Raw genomic sequence first — 27919 nt, forward strand, 5'->3', positions numbered from 1 at the left:
CTTTTTTTTTTTTTTTTTTGAGACAGGGTCTCGCTTTGTTGCCCAGACCGGTCTTAAACTCCTGTGCTCATGTAGTCTGCCCACCTCAGCCTCTCAAAGTGCTGGAATTACAGACATGAGCCACCGTGCCTCACCTATGCATGGCATTTGTGTGATCCAGATTTGCAAGTCATACTGTCGATTCCACTTTATTAGTCAAGGCAGTCACCAAGGACTGCTCAAGCCCAAGGGAAGAGACATAGACTCCACCTCTTGATTCTAGAAGAGCCTGTGGAAAAGGGGATATTATTTCTGCAACCTTTAGAAAGTAAAATCGAACATACTCTTAAAGGCAGTGTAGGGTACAGTGGAATATCCCACTTACTCTTTCCTTGCCCACTCTGGGAAAAAGGGAAGGTTTGACTGCAGAGGATGGGAGGCTGAAGACTCAACAAAGTCTTGGCCTTAAAGCTGTAAAAATCCAAGAATCTAAGAATAGTTTTAAGGACAAAAGTGTCATTTGAAAGTGTCTCTCTGGGGGATGTTTAAGGATCCATGGCCTTGACCTGCCTTTTATTAAATGACTACTAAAGACCTCCAGATAACTCATGGCTAGTTCTGGAAGCAGAATAGCACCAAAGATCCTAGACATTGGGGCCATGTAGGCAACTGTCCCAATTCCAGTTCTGCTACTATCTATGTATCCTTGCCCACTGCAGCCTCAGTTTCCTCATTCATAAAATGGGGATAAAAATAATATGTAGTAGAGGTTAGGTGAAGCCTGAGGCCTGGTGATGTATGAGCCACAGCAGAAGCCAGAGTAAAATCAAGTATTGGCGTTGCCTCGGGTCCTGTGGCTAGCATCTAACTCCATCTGTGCCATCCATGCCTGCCCCTGTAGGGGTACGAGCTGTTCCAACTGGGTCAACCTGGCTGAATTCAAGATCACTTATAGAAAAACACAACTTGGCTGGGCACAGTGGCTCACACCTGTAATCCCAACACTCTGGGAGGCTAAGATGGGCAGATCACCTGAGGTTTGGAGTTCAAGACCAGCCTGGGCAACATGGTGAAACCCCGTCTCTACTAAAAATAACAAAAATTAGCCACACACTTACAATCCTAACTACTCAGAAGGCTGAGGCAGGAGAATTGCTTGAACTCAGGAGATGGAAGTTGCAGTGAGCCTAGATGGTGCCATTGCACTCCAGCCTGGGCAGCAGAGTAAGACTCCATCTGAAAAAGAAAAAAAGTCCCAACTTTAATACACACCAGGTATCCAGAAAATGTTGTGGAAATTTGGATTCCATTCACACTGTCAACAAAATTTTTGAAATATTAGCCAGGCACGGTGGCTAACACCTGTAATCCCAGCACTTTGAGAGGCCAAGGAAGGTGGATCACCTGAGGTCTGGAGTTTGAGACCAGCCTGGCCAACATGGCGAAACCCTGCCCTTACAGAAAATACAAAAATTAGCTGACCATAGTGGCACGCAGCTGTAGTCCCAGCTACTCAGGAGGCTGAGGCAGGAGAATCACTTAAACGCAGGAGGCAGAGGCTGCAGTGAGCTGAGATCACAACATTGCACTCCAGCCTGAGTGACAGAGCAAAACTCTATTGAAAAAAAAACAACAACACTGAAATATCTGAGAATAAGGGCAGGCACAGTAGCTCATGCCTATAACCCCAGCACTGTAGGAGGCCAAGTTGGGTGGGTTGCTTGAGGCCAGAAGTTTGAGGCTACAGTGAGCTGTGATTGTATCATTGCACTCCAGCCTTGGTGACAGAACAAGACCCTGTCTCTGAAAAATAAAAAAGGTTAAATTTTTTTTTAAGTGAAAGACAAATCAGATCAATGAAAATGAACAAATGATATACAAAAACATATGAGATACACTAAACTAGTGTTTGGAGGAAAATTTACAGCTGCAAGTTGCATATGTTGAAAGAGAAAAATGGTCTTAAATCAATAATCTAATCTTTCATCTTAAGAAACTAGAAAAGGGTCGGGCGTGGTGGTTCAAGCCTGTAATCCCAGCACTTTGGGAGGCCTAGGCGGGTGGATCACGATGTCAACAGATCGAGACCATCCTGGTCAACATGGTGAAACCCCGTCTCTACTAAAAATACAAAAAATTAGCTCGGCATGGTGGCGCGTGCCTGTAATCCCAGCTACTCGGGAGGCTGAGGCAGGAGAATTGCCTGAACCCAGGAGGCGGAGGTTGCGGTGAGCCGAGATCGCGCCATTGCACTCCAGCCTGGGTAACAAGAGTGAAACTCCGTCTCAAAAAAAAAAAAGAAACTAGAAAAGGAAGTGCGAACTAAACCTAAAGCAAACAGAAGGCAGGAAATAGTAAAGATTAGAGTGGAAATAAACTAAATAGAGAAAAGAGAAATGAGAAAATTGACAAAACCAAGTTTGGTTCTTTGAAAAGATCTACAAAATCGACAAATCTTTAACTAGACTAACCAAGGGGAAAAAGAAAAGACTAAAATTATTAAAGTCAAGAATGAAAGAGGAGACATCACTACTGACCTTACACAAATACAAAGAATTATAAGGGGATACTATGAATAACTGTGTACCAACATATTAGATAGTCTAGGTAAATTGAACAAATTCCAAGAAAGACAGAAACTATCAAAACTGACTGAAAAAACAATAGAAAATCTGAATACACCAATAATAAGTAAAGAGATTGAACTGGTAACTTTTAGTTTTCACAAAGAAAAGTCCACAATCAGATGGTTTCGCCGGTGAAATCTACCAAGTATTCAAAGAGGAATTAACACAAATCCCTCTTGAATGTTTTTGAAATGTAGAACAGGGAAGAACACTTTCTACCTCATTCCATGAGGTCAATATTACCCTGATATCAAAACCAAACATATCTTAAGAAAAGAAAACCAAAAAGAGATCAATATCCTTTATAAATATAGATGAAAATATTCTCCACCGGACACAGTGGCTCCCACCTGTAATCCCAGCACTTTGGGAGGCTGAGGTGGGCAGATCACCTGAGGTCAGGAGTTCTAGACCAGCCTGGCCAACATGGTAAAACCCCATCTGTACTAAAAATACAAAACTTATCCAGGAATGGTGGTGCACCCATGTAGTCCCAGCTACTTGGGAGGCTGAGGCAGGAGAATCACTTGAACCCGGGAGGTGGAGGTTGCAGTAAGCCAAGACCATGCCACTGCACTCCAGCCTGGGCAACAGAGAGACTCCGTCTCAAAAAAAATAAAATAAAACAAAATTCTCAAGAAAATACTATCAAACTGAATCCAGAAACATAGAAAAAGGATTAAAGGATTATATGCCATGACCAAATGGGATTTATTTTAAGAATGTAAGACATGAAAATTCATCAGTGTAATAAACCATATTAGCAAACTGAAGAACAAGAAGTACATGATCATCTCTGTAGATGCAAAAAAAAAATCATTTTACAAAAAACCCAACATCCTTCTGTGATAAAAAATTAAAACTCAATAAACTAGGAATAGAATAAAATTTCTTCCACCTAATAAACGGCATTTATGAAAAACCTACAGCTGACATTATACCTAACTATGAAAGACTGAAACCTTTCCCCTAAGATCAGGCACATGATACAGATGTCTACTCTTATTGTGTCTATTTAACATTGTACTGGGGGTTCTAGCCAGGAAAATCAGGCAAGGAAAAAAAAAAGCATCCAGGCTAGACATGGTGGCTCACATCTGTAATCTCAGCACATTGGGAGGCCAAGGCATGCTGATCATTTGAGGTCATGAGTTCAAGACCAGCCTGGCCAACATGGTAAAAACCCGCCTCTATTAAAAATACAAAAATTAGGTGGGCATGGGGGTGCATACCTGTAGTCCCAACTACTTGGGAGGCTGAGATAGGAGAATTTCTTGAACCGGGAGATGGAGGCTGCAGTGAGCTGAAATAGTGCATGCAGTCCAGCTTGGGCGACAGAGCAAGACTCTGTCTCCAAAAAAAAAGCATCTTAAGGAGTGTACACACACACAACTAGTAGAGCTAATTAACAATTTTAGCAATGTTTCAGAATACAAGGTCAACATCTAAAACTCAGTGGTACTTCTGTATACACCAGCAATTAACAATCTGAAAATAAAATTTAAAAAAAAAACATTTGTAATAGCATCAAAAAGAATAAAAGGCTTAGGAATAAACTTTGTAAGAATTTTACACTATAAGGTAGAAAACCAACATCAAAATAAATGTTAACAGACATAAGTAAATGGAAAGACAATGTTTATTAATTGGAAATTTTAATATTGTTTAGATGGCAATACTCCCCAAATTAAACTGCAGATTCAACACAATCCAAAATCACAGCTGCCTTTTTTGTAGAAATTGACAAATTGATTCTAAAATTTATGAAAATGTAAGGGACCCAGAATAGCCAAAATAATTTTGAAAAGGAACAAAGTTGGAAGACTTACACTTCCCAACTTTAAAACTTACTAGTAAGCTGAGTAATCAAGATTTGTGGTACTTACATAAACACAGAGGAATGAGAGTCTACTTTAAAGATTCATATGTCGAGGCCGGGCGCGGTGGCTCAAGCCTGTAATCCCAGCACTTTGGGAGGCCGAGGCGGGTGGATCATGAGGTCAAGAGATCGAGACCATCCTGGTCAAAATGGTGAAACCCCGTCTCTACTAAAGATACAAAAAATTAGCTGGGCTTGGTGGCACGTGCCTTAGTCCCAGCTACTCAGGAGGCTGAGGCAGGAGAATTGCCTGAACCCAGGAGGCGGAGGTTGCAGTGAGCCGAGATCGCGCCATTGCCCTCCAGCCTGGGTAACAACAGTGAAACTCCGTCTCAAATAAATAAATAAATAAAATAAAAATTCATATGTCTATAGTCAATTGATTTTCAACAAGGGTGCCAAAAAAAATCAATGAAGAAATTCAATGCCTTTTCAACCAATGCTGCTGGCACAATTATATATCCACAGACAAAAACAGGAGTTGGACCCCTACCTCACACCACATATACAATTAAACCTGAAATGGATCAGAGGCCTAAATGTTAAGAACTAAAACTAGAAAACTCTCAGAAAACATAGATGTACAGTCATATATGGCTTAACAATGGGGATATATTCTGAGATATGCATTGTTAGGTGATTTCATCATTCTGTAAGCAATGAAAACACAATGAGTATTTACATAGTTAAGCATAGAAAAGGTATGATAAATACACAGTATTATAATCTTATAGACCACCATCATATATGTGGTTCACCACTGACCAAAATGTCATTATGTGGTGCATGACTCTATGTCTTTGTGACCTTAGATATGACATCATGGCTTCTTAGATATGACATCACAAGTACAAGCAATAAAAAAATACATATAAATTGGACCTCATCAAATTTTAAATTTTTGTGCTTCAAAAGACACTGTTAATAAAGTGAAAACAAAACCTGCAGAATGGGAAATTTGCAAATCATACATCTGATAAGACAGTCTAGATTCCAGAATATATAAAGAGCACTTACAATTCAACAGAAAGAAGACAAATAACTCAGTTTAAAATGGGCAAAAGATCTGAGTAGACATTTCTCCAAAGAAGATATACAAATGGCCAAGAAGCATATAAAAATATACTCAACATCATTAGTCATTAGGGAAATTAAATCAAAATCATTATGAGATACTACTTCATACCCTTAAAGATGGCTATAATAAAAAAGACAGACAATAACAAGTATTGGTGATGATACAAAGAAACTGGTACCCTCAGGCATTACTGCTGCTTTGAAAAACAGTTTTCCAGTTCCTCAAAAGTTAACCATAGATATGCCATATTACCCAATGATTCCAATCCTAAATCCATATATATACCCAAAAGAATTGAAAACATATGTCCACATAAAAGCTTGTACACAAAGATTCATAGCAGCATTATTCAAAGTAGCCAAAATGTAACCCAATGTGGAGTGGCCATATTAACTTCAGACCAAGCAGACTTCAGAACAAAGAGTGTTACCACAAATAAAGAGGGTCACTATGGTGGTTCACACCTGTGATCCCAGCACTTTGGGAGGATAAGGCAGGTGGATCACCTGAGGTCAGGAGTTCAAGACTGGCCAACATAGTGAAACCTCATCTCTATTAAAAACAGAAAAAATTAGCCAGGCATGGTGGCAGGTGCCTATAGTCCTAGCTACTCAGGAGGCTGAGGCAGGAAGATCGCTTGAACCCAGGAGGCAGAGGCTGCAGTGAGCCGAGACCCTGCCACTGCACTTCACCCTGGGTGGCAGAGTGAAACTGTGTCTCAAAAAAAAAATAAAAGTGAATTCTATATAGTTGAAATAGTTAACTATAATGGTGAGAATGAACAAACAACAGGAAGGAAAGAAGGAAGGAAGAGAGGGGAGGGAGGGAGAAAAAGAGGAGAGGGGAGGGGAGGGAAGGAAGGAAGGGAGGGGAGGGGAGGAAGGAGGATGGGAGGGAGGGAGGGGGAGAGGAGGAAGGGAGGGAGGGGTGGGGAAGAGAAGAGAAGGCAGAGAAGGAAGAGAAGGAAGAAGAGGAAGGGAAGGAAGAGAAGGAAAGGAAGGAAGGGAAGGCAGGGAAGGAAGGGAAGGAAGGGAAGGCAGGGAGGGAGAATCAGAAAAGTTAAATCTCTGAATGTAAAGAAATATTATGAATACCTGGCCAGGCACAGTGGTTCACACCTATAATCCCTGCACTTTGTGAGGTCAAGACGGGTGGATCACCTAAGGTTGGGAGTTCAAGACCAGCCTGACCAACATGAATAAACCCCATCTCTACTAAAAATACAAAATTAGGCTGGTCTGAGTGCAGTGGTGTTTACAACTAATTGATCACAATATGTTACAGATTTCTTTGTCCCTTCTCCATTCCCACTGCTTCACTTGATTAGCCTAAAAAAAAAATACAAAATTAGCCAGGCATGGTGACACATGTCTGTAATCCCAGCTACTCAGGAGGCTGAGACAGGAGAATCACCTGAATCCAAGAGGCAGAAGGGGCAGTGAGCCGACATCACGCCACTGCACTCCAGCCTGGGTGACAGAGTGAGACTCTGTCCCCCCACAAAAAAAAAAAAGAAAGAAGGAATACATTAACCAATTTATCTTGCTTATATTTTTCTTTCTAAGTACACACAACAGTGATATTGTATTAGTTATCTGTCATTGCGTAACAATATTGCCACAAACTCAGCAACTTAATATACATATTTATTATCTCACAGTTTCTTTCTGTTGGCCAGGAGGCCCAGCACAACCTAGTAAGGGCCACAGTTGCACTACTAAGGTCACTGAGGACAAAAGGCCACAGTGTCATACACACTTTATCCCTAGATGCCAAATCTGAGCACAGGAAAGAGCTCAACCTTCAGCCAGAACTAGACCTAGGATTTGGACTCCCTAAGTCCCTCTGAATGGAATCCAGTCCCTCCTTTCTCATGCTCTGTCTTAGTCTGTTAGGGCTGCCATAACAACATATCTCAGACTGGATCATTTATAAACAATAGAAATGTATTGTTCTGGAGGCTGGGAAGTCCCAGATCAAGTTGTAAGTGGACTTGGTGTCTGGTGGGGCCTTCTATGCGTACTTACTCACATGATGGAAAGGGCAAACAGGCTCCCTCAAGCTTCTTTTATAAGGGCATTAATCACCTCTCAAACACCCCACCTCCCAATACCTTCACATTGCAGGTTAGGTTTTAACATATGAATTTTGGGAAGACACAACATTCCGATCATGGCACCCTAAGACACACACTCCTTAGTTAAGTATATCTGAGTTTCCCATTCCCTGGCCCCTGCCAATCCCTTTAAGATAACTTTCTTTCAGCCAGGCACAATGGCTCACACCTGTCATTCCAGAACTTTGGGAGGCTGAGGCAGGTGTATCACCTGAGGTCAGCAGTTCAAGACCAGCCTGGCCAACATGGTGAAACCCTGTCTTTACTAAAAATACAAAAAATGAGCCAGATCTGGTGGCAGGCACCTGTAATTCCAGCTACTCTGGAGGCTGAGGCAGGAGAATTGCTTGAACCCTGGAGGCAGAGGTTGAAGTGGGCCAAGATTCTGCCACTGCACTCTAGCCCGGGTGACACAGCAAGACTCAGTCTCAAAAAAAAGATAACTTTCTTCCATGTTCCATCATCCCCTTCTTCCTTTTGGTGAAGTTTGAGATGGACATGGCTGTCAGCCACATTTTTCAGCCTTCCTTACAACAAAGGGGTGCCCATAACCAAGATTTAGGCCAACAGAATGTGAGCAGAAGTGATGTTTGCAATGCCTGAGCCATCTCCTATGGCAGAGAATATTCAGTGTTTATCAAATGTATTCCCCCTCCCTCTTCGACAAATGCCAAGATATGTTTTGAGCCTCTCTTGCAGTAGGCATGGGAAGAGTTCTGGCCAATAAAATGCAATAAAAAATAACAGGTACTTCCAGGCATGATAGCATGTACCTTTAATTCCAGTTACGCATGAGGCTGAGGCAGGAGGATCACCTGAGCCCAAGAGTTTGAGTCCAGCCTAGGCAACATAATGAGACTTCATCTCAAAAATAGGGTCATTTCATCATTATAAAGTGGTTAATTTGTCAAGAAGATAAAACAATCATAAATGTATATGCACCAAGTAAAAGAGCTTCAAAATATATGAAGCAGAATTTGACAAATCTAAAGGGGAAAATATGTAAATCCACAATTAGAGTTAGAGATTTTTAACACTACCCTCTCATTAATTGCTAAAACAAATAGACAGTCCATAGGGATATACAAGACTTGAACAACCGTGTCAACCAATTTTACCTAATTGGTATCCATAAGATACTCCAAACAACAACCACATTCTTTCCAACTGCACATACATGCGGGGCCACAAAAGAATCCTCAATAAATTTTAAAGGATTAAAGAGTATCTTATCTGATTAAAATGGAATTAAATTAGAAATCAATAGCAAGATATATAAGAAAACTGGAAATATTTAGAAATTAAGCACATTTATAAATAATCCAGGATCAAAGAAGAAATCACAGTGGAAATTAGAAAATATTTGGACTTAAAAAAATTTAAAATGCAACATAACAAAAATGTGTAGAATGCATCTAAAGCAGTGCCTGAAGGGAAATGCACAGCTTTAAATGCTTTTATATATATATATATGACTCTACCATGAATTAGGGTAGTGCAGTGGGTAGAAGCATGAAACCTGAAACTAACCTCTCTGGGTTCAAATTTCGTTTCTGTCACTTAGCTGTGTGATCTTGGACAAATAATTTAACCTCTCGGTGTCTCAGTTTTCTCATCTTACAATTCATATAATAATAGTACCTAACACATAGGGTAACTATGATAATTAAGTCAACTTCTATCTCTTGAGTGGTGTTTGCAATATGAATATAATGTAAACTACATGTGTAATAGTAAGTTTTCTAGTAGCCACATTTTAAAAGATAAAATTGATATTCATAATATGTTTTATTTATCCCAATATTTTCAAACTACCATATTGTCAACATGTAGCACTAATCCCATTTCAAGTGATTAATGGCTACATGTGGCTAGTGGCTACAAATGGGATAGCAGAGCCCCAAAGTACAGTATTGGGGAACTGAGACAGTTCCTGGCATGTTGGAAGTGCTTTCTGTGGTTGTTAAATAAATATCAAGAAAGATTTAAAAATGTTTCTGTGAATCAAGAAGATAAAACATCAAAAACCCTGGGCATGTACCCTACGCATATTACATGAGTGAGAGTTCTGTCCCAAAGGTGGTGTGTGCTTAAAAAAGATTATTTAAAAATCAAACTAAAGAAAGAGAGAGAGAGAGAGTTCTGTCTAGGGAGTGTCCTGAGTCAACTCGGGCTACTGTAGCAAAATACCATAAACTGAATAATTTAATGTTAACAAGCATTTATTTCTCAGAGTTCTGGAGTTTGGAAGTTTGAAATCATGAGTTGGGTTTTTGGTAAGGGCTCCCTTCCTGGTTTACAGGCAGCCGCCTTCTTCCTCTGTGCTCACATGGTAGAAAGACAGCAAGCTGCTAAGTGTGTTGGCTCATGTCTGTAATCCCAGCACCTTGGGAGACCAAGCAGGGAGGACTGCTTGATCCCAGGAGTTCAAGACAAGCCTAGGAAACATGATGAGACCCCCATCTCTAAAATAATAATAATAATAATAATAATAAATTTTAAAAGAAAGAGAGCAAGCTAACTCTTCGGCCTCTCCTTATAAGAGCACACATCCCATTCCTGACCTAGTTACCTTCCAAAGTCCCCACCTCCAAGAATTATCACATTAGGATTAGGGTTTCTGGGGGGATGTATTACACTACAGCCAATATCTTACAAACTCTAAGTTACAACCCACTACAGGTTAGTGGAATCAGGAGATCACAGTAAGTTTCTTTTCTGAAACATGAAAAGAAAAGAAAATAGCAGAATGCCTGGTACATAGGGTGAGTTCTGTTTCTAAAACTTTTGTTTCAGAACATATATATGTGTATATGTGTGTGCATATGTATATGACCAGGTGTGATGTAAAATGTAGTTTTTGTTGTGAATCTCATTCAAAAAAGTTTTCAGGCCACTGACTAAGATGTATACAAGAGGAGAATTACTAGGTCTGAGCAAACATACATGTTCGACTTGCCTCTGCGGCTGAGACCGCGGTATACACTCACCAAATTCTGTTTCCTGTTCCTTTTTCTTTCTTTTTCTTTTTTTTGGACAGCATATGACTGAGATACATACAGCATGGAAGTAGCTCCTGTTCCTTTTTCAAAGGCGCATGAGAAAACATATTTCTCCATCTGCTTGCAGTGAGATGAGACCACATGACTGGTTCTGGACAAGGAAATATAAGTTGAAGTGACATATGTCACTTCTAGACCAAGGCAATGAAAACCTCCTAAGAGATTCTCTCATCTCTCTCTTCCCCAACGCTAGCAACATAGAGGCCTTTAGGAGAGATGAAAGAGCTTAGGTTACAGAGTTATCACATGAAGGAGAGCTGCCCTGAAGGGTAGCTGGGAGTACATTGGACTTTGTGTTAATGAGAGATAAACTTTAACTCTGCTGAGATTTTTAGAGTTGTTTGTTACTGCACTGTGACCTACTCTATCCTAAATTATACACTCGCTGACATGATTGTATCAATATTCCCATCAGCATTATATGAGAATTTCCATCTCCCCATACTTATTTATTCATTCAGAAAATAGTTCTTGGCCAGGCATGGTGGCTCATGCCTGCAATTCCAGCACTTTGGGAGGCCAAAGCGGGTGGATAACCTGCGGTCAGGAATTCGAGACCAACCTGACCAACATGGTGAAACCCCATCTCCACTAAAAAAAGCAAAAATCAGCTGCACATGGTGGTGGGTGTCTGTAATCGAAGCTACTCAGGAGGCTGAGTCAGGAGAATCCCTTGAACCTGGGAGGCGGGGGTTGCAATGAACCAAGATCACACCATTGCACTCCTGCCTGGGAGACAGAGCAAGACTGTCTCCAAAAAAAAGTAGTTATTGATAGCTGGGCATGGTGGCATGCACCTGTAGTCCCAGCTACTCAGGAGGCTGAGGCAGGAGGAACGCTTGCAGCCGGGAGGCAGAGGATGCAGTGAGCCAAGATTGCACCGCTGCATTCCAGCCTGGGCAACATAGCAAGACACTGGCTCAAAAGAAATCGTGAGCACTACTAGGTTCCTGGGTCTATTTTGGGCACTGGAGATACAACAGCAAACCAAGCAGACAGAAAATTGTGACCTCATGGAGTTTATATTTCAGTGGAAGAATCAAAGTATAAATATAATGAAAAATAAGATAACATTGTATTTTAGCCAGTGGTCACTGCTATGAAAAACATTAAAGCCAGGCGAAGGGAATTGGGAGTGTTGGGTTGCAATTTTCCTTTATAAATTGTGTTTCTTATTGATACCTAACAGATGTACATATTTCAGGGAGCGTGTGGTAACTTAATACATTTATGTAATTTGTAAAGATCAAATCAGGGTAATTAGGATATTCATCACCTTATATATTTTTTCTTTATGCTAAAAATATGAATTCTTCTCTTCTAGCTATTTTGAAATGTACAACAGATTATTGCAAACTATACACTCATCTATCAAACAGCAGATCTTATTTCTTCCATCTTACATGTCTTACAAATGTAAGGATACATTTGTACCCACGAATCAATCTCTCTTCATTCCCCCTCCACCCAGCCCTTCCCGGCTTCTGGTAGGAATCACCTGTCTGCTCTTTATCTTCACGAGATCCGCTTTTTTAGCACTGCACATGAATATGAGAATACAGCATTTGTCTTTCTGTGCTTGGCTTATTTGCCTAACGTCATGCTGCAAATGTCAGAATTTCATTCTTTTTTATGGCTGAATAATATTTTATTGTTGTATATGTAGCGCATTTTTTTTCTTTTGAGATGAAGTCTCACTCTGTCAGCCAGGCTGGCGTGCAGTGGCATGATCTCAGCTCACTGTAACCTCTGCTCAAGCAATTCTTGTGCCTCAGCCTCCCAAGTAGCTGGAATTACAGGCAGGAGTCACCACATCTGGCTAATTTTCGTATTTGCAGTAGAGATGTTTCGTATTTTTAGACCATGTTGCCCAGGCTGGTCTTAAACTGACCTGAAGTGATCCACCTGTCTTGGTCTCCCAAAGTGCTGTGACTACAGGCATAAGCCACCACATCCAGCCGTATGCCACATTTTCTTTAACCATTCGCTCATCGATGGACACTTACACTGACTCCATATCTTGGTTAGTGCGAATAGCGCTGCAATAAACATGTGAGTGCAAAGAGAGAGCGTTTCCCCAACGTTTTCCTCTGGTAGTTTCATAGTTTCAGATCTTAGATTTGAGTCTTTAATAGATTTTTGTTGAATTCTTGGATACACTGACTTCCTTCCTTTTGGGTATATACATAGCATGGGATTGCTGGATCATATGGGATTTCTATTTATAATTTTTTGAGGAACCTCCATACTGTTCTCCAGAGTGGCTGTAGGAATTTACATTCCCACCAACAATGTACGAGGGTTCCCCTTTCTCTACGTCTTCAGCAGCATCCACTTTTTTATAAAAGCCGTTTTAACTGGAGTGAGGTGATAGCTCACTGTGGTTTTGATTTGCATTTCTCTGACAATTAGTGATGTTGAGCATTTTTGTATATACCCCTTAGCCATTTGTATGTCTTCTTTTAAGAAATGTCTATTGCGATCCTTTGCCCACTCTATTAGTCAGGGTTCTGTAGAGGGACAGAACTAATTAGGATAGATGTATATATGAAGCGTAATATATTAAGGAGTACTGAGTCACATGATCACAAGGTGAAGTCCTACAATAGGCCATCTGCAAGCTGAGGAGAAAGGAAGCCAGTCCGAGTCCCGAAACCTCAAAAGTAGGGAAGCTGGCTGGGTGCACTGGCTCACACCTAATCCCAGTACTTTGGGAGGCCAAGGCAGGGGATCACCTGAGGTCGGGAGTTCTAGACCAGCCTGGCCAACATGGTGAAACCCCTCTTCTACTAAAAATACAAAAATTACCCAAGCGTGGTGGCACATGACTGTAATCCCACCTACTCGGAAGGCTGAGGCAGGAGAATCCCTTGAACCTGGGAGGCAGAGGTTGCAGTGAGCTAAGATGGTGCCACTGCACTCCAGCCTGGATGACAGAGCGAAACTTCATCTCAAAAAAAAAAAAAAAAAAAAAAAAAGGCCAGGCATGGTGGCTGACACCTATAATTCCAGCACTTTGGGAGGCCGAGGCGGGTGGATCACAAGGTCAGGAGTTCAAGCCAGCCTGGCCAATATGGCGAAACACCATCTCTACTAAAAATACAAAAATTAGCCAGGCATGGTGACACGTGCCTGTAGTTCCAGCTACTCGGGAGGCTGAGGCAGAAGAATTCCTTGAACTAGGAGGTGGAGGTTAAAATGAGCAGAGGTTGTGCCACTGCACTCCAGCCTGGGTGACAGAATGAGACTCTATCTCAAAAAAAAGAAAAAAAGTAGGGAAGCTGACAGTGCAGCCTTCAGTCTACAGCCAAAGGCCCGAGAGCCCCTGGCAAATCACTGGTATAACTCCAAGAGTCCAAAAGCTAAAGAACTTGGAGTCTGCTGCTCAAGGGCAGGAAGCGTCCAGCACGGAAGAAAGATGAAGGCTGAAAGACTTAGCGAGTCTGCTCATTCCATTTTCTTGTTCCTGCTTTATTCTAGCCATGCTGGCAGCTGATTAGATGGCACCCACCCAGAATGAGGGTGGGTCGGCCTCTCCCAGTCCACCGACTCAAATGTTAATCTCCTTTGGCAACACCCTCACAGACACACTCAGGAACAAGACTTTACATCCTTCAATAATCCAGTCAAGTCGACACTCAATATTAACCATCACACCCTTTTTTTTTTTTTTTTTGATGCTGGAGTTGGGTGGCACGATCTCTGCTCACTGCAACCTCTGCCTCCTGGGTTCAAGTGATTCTCCTGCCTCAGCCTCCTGAGTAACTAGGATTACAGGCATGCACCACCATGTCTGGCTAATATTTGTAGTTTTAGTAGAAATGGGGTTGCACCATGTTTGCCAGGCTAGTCTCGAACTCCTGACCTCAAGTGATCCACCCGCCTCTGCCTCCCAAAGTGCTCAGATTACAGGTGTGATCCACTGTGCCCGGCCCACATACACTTTTTAATCAGATTTATTTTCTTTAATCAGATGTTTTTTTCTTTTTGAGCTGTTTGAGCTCCTTATATATTCTGGTTATTAATCCCATCAGATGGATAGTTTGCAAATATTTTCTTCCATTCTGTGGATTTGCCTCCTCACTTTATTGTTCCCTTCACTCTGCAGAAGCTTTTTGGCTTGGTGTAATCCCATTTGTCTATTTTCATTTTGCTCTCTGTGCTTTTGAAGTCTTACACAAAAAAATATTTGCCCAGACTAATGTCCTGGAGCAATTCCCCAGTGATTTCTCCTGGTAATCTCATAGTTTCAGGTCTTAGATTTTTTTTTTTTTTTTTTTTGAGATGGAGTCTTGCTCTGTCGCCAGACTGGAGTGCAATGGCGCGGTTTCAAATCACTGCAACCTCTGCCTCTGGGTTCAAGCAATTCTCCTGCCTCAGCTTCCCAAGTAGCTGGGATTATTACAGGTGTCCACCACCACGCCCGGCTGATTTTTTGTCTTTTTAGTAGAGAGGGTTTTACCACGTTGGCCAGGCTGGTTTCTAACTCCTGACCTCGTAATCTGCCTGCCTCGACCTCCCAAAGTGCTGGGGTTGCAGACGTGAGCCATTGTGCCCGGCCTCAGGTCTTAGATTTAAGTCTTTAATAGATTTTTGTTTAATTTTTTTTGGGGGGGAAACGGATTCTCCCTCTGTTGCCCAGGCTGGAGTGCAGTGGAGTGCCCTTGGCTCACTGCAACTTTCACCTCCCGGGTTCAAGCAATCCTACAGGCTCAGCCTCCCTAGTAGGTGAGACTACAGATGCACGCCACCACACGCAGCTAATTTTTGTATTTTTAGTAGAGATGGGGTTTCACCATGTTGGCCAGACTGATTTCGAACTCCTGACCTACGGTGATCCATCTATCTCAGCCTCCCAAAGTTACAGGCATGACCCACTGCGCCCTGTCCTAATTTTGGTATTTTTAGTAGAGACTGGGTTTCGCCATGTTGGCCAGGCTGGTCTCGAATTCCACCTCAGACAATCCCACCTCAGCCTCCCAAAGTGTTAGGATTACAGGCATGAGCCACCGCGCCTGGCATCTCACTCCATCTTCTTTACCTCTCCCGTGTCAGTTTTATTTTCCTCTTCTTTTCTAGACACTTTCTTCCTCAAGATAGGGGGCAGAGTGGGAAAATGACCATAGTCATAACGTATGGGAAGGACCCACCCAAAAGGAAAAGGCTTCTTGTACCCAGGCTGCAGATCCAAAACCCCAAGAAAGGACTCTCATTGGTTTAGTCTACATTCCACGTGAAGCATGATGATTGGTCCAGCCTGATTCGTTTGCCCATCTCTCACTCATCACCGTGGTGAGGAGGGGGCACACAGGTGACGGTCAGCTCCTATCCTAAACGGGGGAGGGGATTAGGGTGATTATTCTCTGAATCCCAGTAAACGAAGTTTCAGTTAACCGTCACATCAACTCTTCCTATGGCTGGAAGAGTGGAATAAGGAAAGAGGTCGTCCGTCTAGATGTCAAGAAAATGGTTGGGGAGTATGGTCTCTCCAGCCCAGTCAAGGTCAGGTCCCTGCATACAGCAGGCGTCAATTTAATGCTTATAGAATGAATGAATGAATGAATGAATACCCTTTTCCCAGAGGCTGTCCTGGAACCGTCCTAATTTCACACACCATGAACGGATTAAGAATGAAGCAGGGCCAGGGGTCCCGCCCACCAGTTGAGTGCGTCTTAGGACGCCGAGACTAGACCCGGCAGGGCGGAACCTCTGGGCGTTAGGTGACACCTTGGAGACCCCGCAACCTCGAAGGGCCCAGTCAGGGGCGGGGCTTCAAAACCCCCAGCATTTGGATTAAACCATCTTTCAGCGGTTAAGGGGAGAGCCGAGAAAGCCTTTCTGCACCTGTCGCCAACCTTTTTACCACTCCCCGGCAACAGAAACGATGTATTTGCTTCACTGCCACGCCGTTACCCCTTCGCCTCGTTACCCCTCAAAGCCCCACGCGACCACAGAGTCCAGACTTCCCCACCACCACCTCGCAGTGGCTCACCCCAGTTTGACGCATTGCAGGGAAGGCCGAACCAATGGGCGCCGCGCTCTCATTTCCGCCATGGGATGGTCCCAATAGTGACGCGGCTCACAGAGAGACGCATTACGCATCGCCGAGAAGTGCCCCTCCGCCGGGGAGGAATGTGAAGTGTACCCGGGAGGCGGGGCACGCGGCGAGGGAAAGTAGTCCGGCGGCGGGAGCGCGAGCGCGCGCGCCCGGCGACAAATCCTGGCCCTGTGTGGGGTGGGGACGAGCGATCCGCGGGCCCGCTGGTGCAGAGCGGGGCGCGGAGGGATCCGTGAGAGCCGCAGTGCGGCGGCGCGCGGGCCGGGCGGGGCGGGGCGGGCCGAGCGAGGCGGGGCGCGCGCAGCGGCCGTTGAGGGACCGTTGGGGCGGGCGGCGGCGGCAGCGGCGGCGGCGGCGGCGCGCGTTGCGGGCAGTGAGTGTGGAGGCGCGGACGCGCGGCGGAGCTGAAACTGCTGCAGCTGCTGCCGCCGCCGGAGGAACCTTGATCCCCGTGCTCCGGACACCCCGGGCCTCGCCATGGTGAGTGAGGCTGGGGGGCCACAGAGGCTGCGAGCTCTGAGGCGGGCTTGGCGCGGCAGGACCCCCGAGGGGGCGACGGAGCCCAGAGTGGGGTTCGGCCGGGCCCGCGAGAGCCTCGGCACCCCTTTCTAGCCTCGTTGTCGGGGCCGTTGAGCCCAGAGCGGGACATCTGGATCCCCAAAGGTTTCCAGAAGCGACTTTAGAACCAAATGGGATATTTAAGCCCCCACATGGGTGTCTGAGCCCCCAAATGGGATATTTGAACCCCTAATGGAGGATCAGAACCCTCAAAGGGAACCCCTCAAAAGGATTTTGTACCCTGGATGGGGCGATAGGTTTCAGAATGAAGGTGTTTGCACCCCAGGGAACCGAATAAGAAAGATGGGCTGGGGAGGGGAGCTATTTAGGCCCCAATGGAGGCGTTTGGTCCTGAGAGGATGCGGGGAACCGGGGACGAAGGGAGGCTGGGCTGCTCCTGGATGGGGTGGCGGAGAGTAGCTGGGCCTGGGCGGAGAGGGGCGGCTCCTGGGAGGCAGAGGAGAGGGTCAGGGATGGGCGGTCACTTCTACAGATGAGACTCCCGAGGGTGGGGGAGGGTGGTCTCCAAAGCCCAGCACTGCAGAGGAGGAGGAGGGTGAGGTGCAAGTTTACGGGAGGAAGACCCTGGGGTGGGTGGCAGCAGAGATTAGAAGATGCTCTTGAAGGCTTCCGGGACGGAGAAGGATCGGCGTCGTGGAGGTGGTGAAAAGGGATAGTGAGAGCGGGGCTTTGCCAGTGGTCGGGGGTCAGGGACCCTTGGAGTAACTTTGGAGGTAGCTAGGAAAGGTTCCGAGGTTACTCGTGGGTTAAGACTGTTGCACTGGAAAGACAGGATTTTCTAATGGGCTGGGAGTGTTGTGTTTGGGTCCACGAGAAGATGGGTTTCCAAGGTGAGGGGTGGGGGAGGACTTGGGCTTGAGTGGTTGGGAGGTGAAGTGGAAGGAGAAAATGAATGGCAGTGAGAGTGGGCCTAGCTTTGGGGGTGGGGGTGGGTAACACCCTGCCAGTCTCCAGGGATAGGCCAGGACAAAGACGGCTCAGTGTGAATTGGGAGTGGGCTGCAGGGACTGGAGGAAGCTATCCCCCTTCCCCAGGAAGAACGCGGCTGGGTGGAAGGCACTGGGCAGTGGGAGCAGGTGGGCGGAGCCGTTCAGGTCCCTATTGCGCACTGAAGCCTCATGAAATGGGGATGGAAGATCAAAGTTTGGGGTGCCTCAAATAAGCCAGCTTTTTCAAGCCTAGAAGCCTCACCCCCTCGCTGTCCGTTTCAGGCCAAGAGCGCTGCCTTTTCCCTACAGGAGCGCCGGTTTTCTCATGATCCCCGGCCCCACACAACATGCTGCACCTCCTCACTTGTGCCAAATGACAGTGCAGTACAGTGTGGCGTCAGTGACAATCAGATGCCTATTCCTGTGCCCTCGGCGTGGGGGCTGCAGAGCTTGATCAGAGATTGCCTCTGGGGGGACCCCTTGATTGGCCCAAGGGCCACTTGTTCCATTCAGGACCCTCACTGAGTGCTTCTATTAATTCACAGCTAGGGCTTTGAGAGAAAACCAGCAGACTAGTTCTTTCCTACTCCCTGCCACCCACAACACCCACAGCCCTCCCAGGCTTAGCCTGGGAACCAACCGTGCACAGCCATCCTCCCTGGCAAGGCTGGAGAACAGGCAGCGGCTGCCGTGTATCAGATCTCATACTTGCTGACACAGACCTGATGGCTCCTCTTGCCGCTACCCCATTTTCCCCCAGCAGAACCTGGCTAAAGGGGCCCTGAAGCGCTAGCGGGCTGACTACTCCCAGAATAGGACCAGAGCTTTGTCCAGAACTACTTTCTCTTTCCGTTTGTAATCAGCAAGGTAGAGGTGGGACAAGTCACTGTTAACTGGCCTTGGACTTTGGCCTGAGCTCTGTGGCTCCTCCTTGGCCCCAGTGAGGGGCCCTGGCCTTGGTTTCTGATCTCATCTAACACTGCTCTCTGGCATTGGATGGGGGCTGGGGCAACGCAGAGAAATCATACCCTCTTCCCTCCCCAACCTCATGCTTTTTTTATTTCTTGTCAGCCCCTTGCCGGAGCCTAAGATGAGGGATAAGGAAGCAGGAGACCGTCTGAGTTATTTTGGAAACAGTTTTTGTTGAAAGCTTAGTCTTCAGGTCTTGAAAGGGAAGAAACCTTGGGCAAGGATCAATGATCTCTTCTTAGGCGACTGGTTTTCTGGGCAGCAACCTTGCTTGAGATCTGTAGCTCGGAGCTGGGACCTTTCCTTGACCAAGCAGGGAAGTGGGTCTCCTACATGGGAGGGAGAGTGTCTGACAGGCTTTCCATGCAGAGCCACGCCTATTTGCAGCAACCCAGTGACAGAACTGAACATGGCAGTGCCTCATCTGCAGCTTCCAGCTTTTTGGTGGGGACTGGCAAATGCTGGCCTTCAGAGCCGCTCGGGGCAGTCTGCAGCCTGTCACAGCCTCCTCACCCCCACCCCCAGCCCCTTATAGTGCTGCCCAGAGGTCAGGAGAGCTGGACTTCTTGCAGGGCGGAGCAGTGGGGTGGGAAGGCCCTGACCGGGCTTGGTTTTTCCATTCTAGGCCAGGGGAAAGAATGAAAAGCAGATGGGATGGCAGCCGCCTCCCCACACTGCTGCCTTCCTTTCAGTTCTTCCCCTGCCCCTCCCCAGGCATTGCCTGGCCTCAGTAACCAGAAGCCCATCCTCCCTTCTCACTTTCCCCAAGCCTCTTCCTCAGGTGTCAGGACCTAAGGGATGGCCTCAGGCTTCTTTGCCCCTGATGGGAGGTGGGGGGCAGGTGGAGCAAGGGTTTCATGGGCCTGGGGCTGCCAGCTTGGCGTTTAAGAGCCCAACCACGCTGTCTTTTTTTAAGGGCAATGCAGAAGAATCTTCATTTGGCCTCCTCACCTCCCCTTTAGACTTTGGACTTTCCCAGAATGTGCATGTGTGCCGTTTTCCTTCTCTACCTTCCTCTTTCCCCCTCTCTCAGCCCTCTCCCTTCTGTGATCAACAACTTTGATTACCTCTCCCTTTCTGCCTATTTGGGGCTTGGCCTCAGGTTCCTCTTCCTTTAGTTTTAGTTTTTGGAGTTTTCGAACTTTTTTAGATCAGTGATTGTTAATATTTGGGACAGAGGTGGGGGTGGGGGAGGCAGTGGTGGTTTGTTCTTAGTCTCTGGAACCTCTCTGTAGAATACTGCAAATTCACATAATAGTTTGCTTCCGTTTCTGAGGCTCTCAGCCTCAAGACTAGAACTTGCTGTAGTCTTGGAGCCCCTTTCCCTTACTGAGAAAGGAAGAGGAACAGACCCACCGTAGTCCTGGGATGGAGATGTCTTTTTCACAGCATCAACAAAAACCAGGGAAAATTTGTCTTTTGGCTGTTAAAGCTAAATGTTGGGATTCATCCTCCCCCACCCCCTGGTCTAGCTCCTGCCCCATAGGATGGCTATGCCTGGCTGGTGCCCAGCACACCAGTGCAGGAGAAGCCAGTTCCTGCATCTCCTCCCCACCCCCAAACCCCGCATGCAGCAAGGGCTGCCTGCCACCGACTGGCCAGTCCCCAGAGTGGCCAAGCCGGAAAGGGTTAAAAACTGCAGCGCAAGCCGACTTAAGTCATCTGCTGCTGCTGCCCGCTGCAGTCCTCTCCCTGATGTTTGTCCCTCCTGCCCAAAAGAAACAGAACCGAATGATGCCCTGTGCCCCCACTGTGCATAGCGGGGTGGAGCGGCTACCTCCAGCCTGACCAGAGTTCTTCCAGGCACTCAAGCAACTCAGGGCTGCCAGTTAGGAGAATTATTGCCGCTTGGGTCAACTCTGCCTGAGCCAAGCGCCTCCAAATAGGTGACACAGAAACTAGCAGAGATAGCCCCAGACATCATCCCTCTGCCCTACCCAAGGACTGGCCTGCTTCAGTTTGGAGGCTTCTAGAGCTTCTTGATGAGGCCTCCAGGGCAACTGCTCCCTTCACTCAGCCTCTGGGGCTCCCACTGGTGAGATGTAAACCTGTGCCACACCAGTGCTGCTGGTTTGGGGTTGGGGCAGGCATTTCACGTGCCCCTGTGTCTCCCACATGCTGAGTTGAGATTGGAAGCCCATGGGTCTGGGAAGCTTCAGGGCCCTGCATCCAGCAGGCCTGAGTGTCCAGCCCACCCTGGAACCCAGCTTTCTGAATCACCAGACTTTATCATCAGGCCCTGGGTCTGCCTCAGACCCTGACTCTGGCGTGCTCCTCCCTGGCTGGGCAGGAATGCCATGTGTAATTGGCCTCACCGGGGCCTGGGGACTGGACTAAGTGAGGAAGATGCATCCTTGCTGTCCAGCCTGGTGACTGACTTTCCCTTTCCTGCTTTTCCAGGCTGACCAGCTGACCGAGGAGCAGATTGCAGGTGAGTGTTACCCTGTCCCCCTCATCTTAGCTCAGGAAAGCCTCCATATCCCCAGCCAAATATTGGCCACTGAGGAGTGAAATCTGATAGGTGAACCTGTGTATCCCTTGTGTCACCTAACACTATGCCTTGTGCCTAGAATGCTGATAAATGTGTGTAAGAGCACACCAGTGCCCTGATGACAGCAAGCCCCATGGCCCTGAGACAGGCCTTTACCAAACATCAAAGGCTGTCTTCCTCTCCTGGGCCTGGGTCATCTAGGGGCTTGATATTGGTGGCTATAGGAAGAACCCAGCTCTCTCCCCCAGCTTCAGCTAGATTGGCTTAGAAGGTGAGCTGCCTGCCTCCCTGTGGGCCTGTGGAGCTCCTGTCCCACTTTAGGAGCCGCCCAGGAGCTGGCTCGTCACTCCCACCTCTGCACTTGCCTGCGCTGTGCACTTCCTTCCGCATGTGCCGGCGCCTGCCGGTCCTGCTGATGGAAATGCCTCCCCAGCACTTTGCATGGGCAGATCCTTCTCATCCCTTAACTCAGATGTCCCCTTGGAGAGGCCTTCCCGGACCCCCATCTCAAGTACACAGCCTTCCTTTACTCTCCTTCACTTTATTTTCTTTATTTTCTGGGCGGGAACCTTTCTTGAGATCTGTAGCTTGGAGCTGGGACTTTCCTTTGACCAAGCAGGGAAATGGGTCACTCCCACTTCTGCTGTCAGAAATTGTTTTCTTATGCCTTCACCTGTTGTATCTCCTGTCACTAGATGTGAGTTCTATGAGTTTGGGACTTGGTTTTGTTGGTCCCTGCCATAGCCTAGAGTGCCTAGAACACAGGCTAAACAAATAAACGATCATCTCTCTCTCCGCAAGCTAGAAGAAATCCCTGGATCTCATCTAATTCATTTCTTTAGCCTTTCCAAAACCCCAGAAGGGACAGCTACAGGAACTATTATGTAATCACGTATCAGTGCCCACCCCCCCGCAAACTGAGCTGCCCAAGAGAGAAAGAGCAACTCTTGGTTTATTTCCATAGCCAGGGGCCAGCACACAGTAGAGCAAGAGGAGCAATCCAGAGAATGGGCCTCTGCTCCCCACCAGCTACTCAGTACCCAGCTTTGCTGTCAGGTTCAGCCGGCTATGTGACAAGTACTGAAGGCCCAGCTTCAGTGAAAGGGGGCAGGAATGGACTTCCCTTCTCTCCTTTCTCCCCCCAACCCCCAACACAGAGTCACCTTTGCAGCTTCAAAATTTTGTCCCGAGGTGGCTATGGAGACCCCTGAGAAAAGCCAGAGGATGGCCTGGTTTAGTGATCATGAGCTCAGGGTGCCCACATGACCCACTCCCTGCCCTCCCCAAGAACAACAAGGCCTCAGCCCAGAGAGGCGCCAGCCTCCCCAAAGAGACTCTTGCCATATCCTTAGGGCCCAGAGGCTCAGTGCCACAGCTGCCCAGCTGTGCACGTCCCTCCCAATGCACCTGCCACCCTGCTCCCAACTCTCTGGCCTTGTGCATAAACATAAACAGTCTGCTTTTCACCCTGTCCCCATTAGCAAACTGCCCACTGCCTCACCCCAGCCCACACCCTCTGGGAATAGGCTGCTAGGCATCTGTTCTTTGAGGGCTTGGGGGTAGGGGAGCACCAGGTGCCAAAATGGGCCCAGTGGGAGGGCAAGAGCCATGTGCTTCTCTCCCTGCTCCTGATGCGGCCCCAGCTGTGGCCTTCCCACTCAGCACTGCTAGCTCCTCATCCTCCTGGCTTGGCAGCCGTCCCCTCGCCTTCCACCCCCCCCACCCACCCCACGCACCGTCCGTCAGCCATGTTCTGCTGCCGACCACCCCCACGCTTACCACAGTGGCTCAGCTCCTCTGGAAGCCGATAGCACCCACGGCAGGGAAAAAGGCTGGCAGTACCAGTCAAAAAGGAGTGGATGCCTGCATTTCCTCTTCAGGCCAGCCAGGGGCATTCTGCAGCCTCCTCCTCCTCATCCCAGCCAACCGACCCTGGCTAACACACTCAGATGAAGAGTCCTTTCAGCTCTCATTCACTCCTTGACTTTGGTCCCTTTCATTATTTAAGGGAGAAGCCGAAGCCAGAGACCAAACAGAAATGTAGAATAATCTAAGGACAGCTGTCAGCCCATTTTGTCCCTAATGTCTCCACTGGCTGGTGAGAGAAATCGCTTTACCTGCCACAGTGTAGATGTTCAGTAACTGTTGAATGAAGGTTGGAAGGGCTCTGCCCTAAGCACTGAGGAGAGAGAGCTGGTTGGGTGGGACTTGAAGTCTGTCTCAGTTTCTTTAGGTGGGACTGATGCCCTTGGCCTTCCACCAAGGAAGGGGTCCAGCATCCAGAGATAAGGATTCTCCTATGGGCCTTGTGACCTCTGACTCCTTCCCCTTCTTCCCCCAGAGTTCAAGGAGGCCTTCTCCCTCTTTGACAAGGATGGAGATGGCACTATCACCACCAAGGAGTTGGGGACCGTGATGAGATCCCTGGGGCAGAACCCCACTGAAGCAGAGCTGCAGGACATGATCAATGAGGTGGATGCAGATGGTAAGCCCCACAGAGTGCTGGGCAGCCCTGCTCCTGGTCACCCCAAGTGACTGCAGGGAGCCTCCCTCAGGGTTATGGATGAGCCTGTATCTGTCAGGGTCCAGGCAAAGAGCATTCCCCCATCCTTTCCCCACCTTCCAGGGAACGGGACCATTGACTTCCCAGAGTTCCTGACCATGATGGCCAGAAAGATGAAGGACACAGACAGTGAGGAGGAGATCCGAGAGGCGTTCCGTGTCTTTGACAAGGTAAGCAGCCCTCTCCAGGGACGGTTCTGAGCCTGACGCCAGCCTTCAGGCAGGCAGATGGAACTGGAGCCACGGAGCTACCACTTCCAGGAGGCCCAGGTCCCGGTGCCAGCCTGGCTGTCAACCTGCTCTGCCACCTCAGGCAGCCTCCCTCACTGTGCTCACTGCTGAGGGATGGTGATGACAGCCGCCCCTCTCACTGCCTCTCTCCCTGCTGGGAGAAGTGCCTAGTAAAAGCCTTTATCCCCAACCCCCAGGATGGGAATGGCTACATCAGCGCTGCAGAGCTTCGTCATGTAATGACGAACCTGGGGGAGAAGCTGACCGATGAGGAGGTGGATGAGATGATCAGAGAGGCTGACATTGACGGAGACGGCCAGGTCAATTATGAAGGTGAGTCAAGACCAGGCTTGATCTCCAGGAAAAGAAGAGAATGAAAGCTTCAGGAATAAGCCCCCAGATCCCTCATGCTGGGCAGGGCCAGTCGCCACTCAGCCTGCTCACCTGACCTCCTCTCTCTCTGCTTCACTCCACAGAGTTTGTACAGATGATGACTGCGAAGTGAAGGCCCCCGGGCAGCTGGTGATGCCCATTCTCTTGATCTCTCTCTTCTCGCGCGCGCACTCTCTCTTCAACACTCCCCTGCGTACCCCGGTTCTAGCAAACACCAATTGATTGACTGAGAATCTGATAAAGCAACAAAAGATTTGTCCCAAGCTGCATGATTGCTCTTTCTCCTTCCCTGAGTCTCCCTCCATGCCCTCTCATCTCTTCCTTTTGCCCTTGCCTCTTCCATCCATGTCTTCCAAAGCCTGATGCATTCATAAGATGAAGCCCTCCCCAGTTCCCCTTGGGGAGCCTCTGCCCTCCTCCAGCCCGGGTGGCTCTCCTCCATTTTGGTTTGTTTCTTCCTGTTTGTCATCTTATTTTGGGTGCTGGGGTGGCTGCCAGCCCTGTCCCGGGACCTGCTGGGAGGGACAAGAAGCCCTCCCCCAAGCAGAAGAGCATGCTCTTTGCTGTTGCATGCAACCAGCCCTGTGACTGTGTGTGCAGATCCCAGCAGCCTGTTGGGGCAGGGGTGCCGAGAGGCATTCCAGAAGAACTGAGGGGGCGTTGAGGAATTGTGGCATTGACTGGATGTGGCCCAGGAGGGGGTCGAGGGGGCCGACTCACAGAAGGGAACTGACAATGGGCAACACTCACATCCCTCTGGCTGCTGTTTTGAAACCATCCAATTGGCTTTCAGAGGTTTGGCTGGGTGGGGACTGCTCATTTGGCCACTCTGCAAATTGGACTTGCCCGCGTTCCTAAAACGCTCGCGAGCTGTTCTGTAAATACCTGGTGCTAACATCCCATGCCGCTCCCTCCTCACTAGCACCCACCACCCTGAGGGCCCATCCTAGGAATGGGTGTGGGGATGGTCGCTTTGTAATGTGCTGGTTCTCCTTTTTTCTTCTTTCCCTTCTACGGCCCTTAAAACTTTCATTTTGTCCAAAACCATGCCGGGCTAGCTAAAGGGTGGGGAGAGAAGATGGAGATGGGCCCCACCACACTCTCAAGAGAACGCACCTGCAATAAAACTCTCGTCGGCCAGCTGCCCAGGGGACGGCAGCGACGGCAGCCTCTGCTTCCTGGTCCACTAGCACCTCCCACTTCTCTGTGGTGACTTGGTGCCGCTTCCTCACATCTGTGCTCTGTGCCCTCCTCTCCCCTGCCTCTCCCTTCGCCCACCTGCCTGCCCCCATACTCCGCAGCGGAGAGCATGATCCGTGCCCTTGCTTCTGACTTTCGCCTCTGGGACAAGTAAGTCAATGTGGGCAGTTCAGTCGTCTGGGTTTTTTCCTTTTTCTGTTCATTTCATCTGGCTCCCCCGACCACCTAACCCCCCGCCCCCAACCTTCCCCTCACTGCCCAGGTCGATCAAGTGGCTTTTCCTGGGACCTGCCCAGCTTTGAGAATCTCTTCTCATCCACCCTCTGGCACCCAGCCTCTGAGGGAGGGAGGGACAGGGCATAGTGGGAGACCCAGCCAAGAGCTGAGGGTAAGGGCAGGTAGGCGTGAGGCTGTGGACATTTTTGGAATGTTTTGGTTTTGTTTTTTTTAAACCGGGCAATATTGTGTTCAGTTCAAGCTGTGAAGAAAAATATATATCAATGTTTTCCAATAAAATACAGTGACTACCTGACTTGGCTCCTCCCATCCTGTCTCAGTTTCCGGGCCTGCCCCCCTCCCTCCACCCGACACAGACTCCTTTGGCTCAGACATGGAAGAGCCTCCTCCAAGTTGGCTCTAAAGCTGTGTCCAGTCAGTGCAGCCCAGTGGGCGCCTCAGAATCATAGTTCTGATCCCAACTTGACCGCAAGGTTGTTAAGTTAGAGATAGTCACACAAATGGACTGCAAGAAGAGGACGGAGCCCATCTTGCCACAGGAGAGAAGGGGTCAGCCCAGTCAGGTAGCAGGTCTGAGATGAGACCTGAAAGATGGGCTATTCTCCAGCTGGATAGGGGAAGAAAGGGCATTCCAGTTGGAGGGAATGGCCTGTATGGAAGACCTGAGGCAAGAGGAGCCCAGACACTGAGGAACCAAAGGAAATCGAGCAAGGCTGGGTGACAGTCCCAAGCAGCATGGGGCCCAGCTGGACAAGAGAGGAAGGCAGGGGCGGGCCCTGCAGTGGCTGAACCTCTCAGTGCTTGGGGAGAGGGGTGCCATTCACTGCTGTGGTCTCACAGGCAGCCAAAACATGCCAAGTTTGGATCTGCAGTGGTGAGAAAGGCACAGTCCTGTCCCACAAGGCGGGCATGGGGCTCTTGGCTAGAAGATTTTAAACCAAAGCCCAAAACAATTGCAAACCACACAAGGCAGAGTATTAACCACTGTGCGGTCACAGCCAAATTACAAACCACAGAAAGCTCAACTTCCTCATGACAAGTGGGAATGTAAAGAAGACCTCCTTGCCAGGCGCGGTGGTTCACGCTGTAATCCCAGCACTTTGGGAGGCAGAGGAGGGTGGATCACAAGGTCAAGAGATCGAGACCATCCTGGTCAACATGGTGAAACCCCGTCTCTACTAAAAATACAAAAAATTAGCTGGGCATGGTGGTGCGTGCCTGTAATCCCAGCTACTCAGGAGGCTGAAGCAGGAGAATTGCCTGAACCCAGGAGGCGGAGGTTGCGGTGAGCCGAGATCGTACCATTGCACTCCAGCCTGGGTAATAAGAGTGAAACTCCGTCTCAAAAAAAAAAAAAAAGACCTCCTTAACTGGGCTGGAATCCTTAACCGGGAGTAACACATGCCTGTAATCCCCGTACTTGGGAGGCTGAGGCAGGAGGATTGCTTGATCCCAAGAGTTTGAGACCAGCCTGGGCAACACAGCAAGATTCTCCCAGTCCAGTGGGGCTGTAGTGGAGGGATAGGTTG

General features: G+C 47.9%; 1 protein-coding gene and 1 pseudogene across 12 annotated transcripts in view; one reads left to right on the top strand and one right to left on the bottom strand.

Annotated features, from left to right (window-relative positions):
- Window positions 1–17280, bottom strand: part of PPP5D1P (uncharacterized) — a 105092-nt pseudogene extending 87812 nt beyond the window's left edge. For 7 of the 11 annotated variants that reach the window (XR_013531002.1, XR_013531005.1, XR_013531003.1 and 4 more), the window contains exons 1-2: window positions 16734–17280; window positions 10670–10832 (exon numbers count right to left, since the gene is read on the bottom strand). The product of XR_013531002.1 is annotated as an uncharacterized PPP5D1P, transcript variant X3 (transcript). Of the gene's footprint in view, window positions 1–6; window positions 1216–10669; window positions 10833–16733 lie in introns of those variants that run through there. The other 4 variants (XR_013531007.1, XR_013531009.1, XR_013531008.1 and 1 more) reach the window with 3 other exon arrangements.
- CALM3 (calmodulin 3) lies at window positions 17172–26685 on the top strand. Its single transcript, XM_035285977.3, has 6 exons — window positions 17172–17279; window positions 21677–21707; window positions 24109–24252; window positions 24394–24500; window positions 24758–24893; window positions 25037–26685. The coding sequence occupies exons 1-6, from the start codon at window positions 17277–17279 to the stop codon at window positions 25063–25065; spliced, it is 450 nt and encodes a 149-aa protein (XP_035141868.1). The 5' UTR covers window positions 17172–17276; the 3' UTR covers window positions 25066–26685.
- Window positions 26686–27919: the final 1234 nt, after the last annotated feature.

The sequence above is a fragment of the Callithrix jacchus genome, chromosome 22 (assembly GCF_049354715.1).
Source record: "Callithrix jacchus isolate 240 chromosome 22, calJac240_pri, whole genome shotgun sequence".
In the NCBI taxonomy this organism is placed as follows: Eukaryota; Metazoa; Chordata; class Mammalia; order Primates; family Cebidae; genus Callithrix; species Callithrix jacchus.

Excerpts from the sequence above, each read along its gene's own strand:
- CALM3 (XM_035285977.3), top strand. Across the intron at positions 24,501-24,757 it reads CGTTCCGTGTCTTTGACAAG|GATGGGAATGGCTACATCAG; the intron begins GTAAGCAGCCCT and ends CCCAACCCCCAG. Across the intron at positions 24,894-25,036 it reads CGGCCAGGTCAATTATGAAG|AGTTTGTACAGATGATGACT; the intron begins GTGAGTCAAGAC and ends TTCACTCCACAG.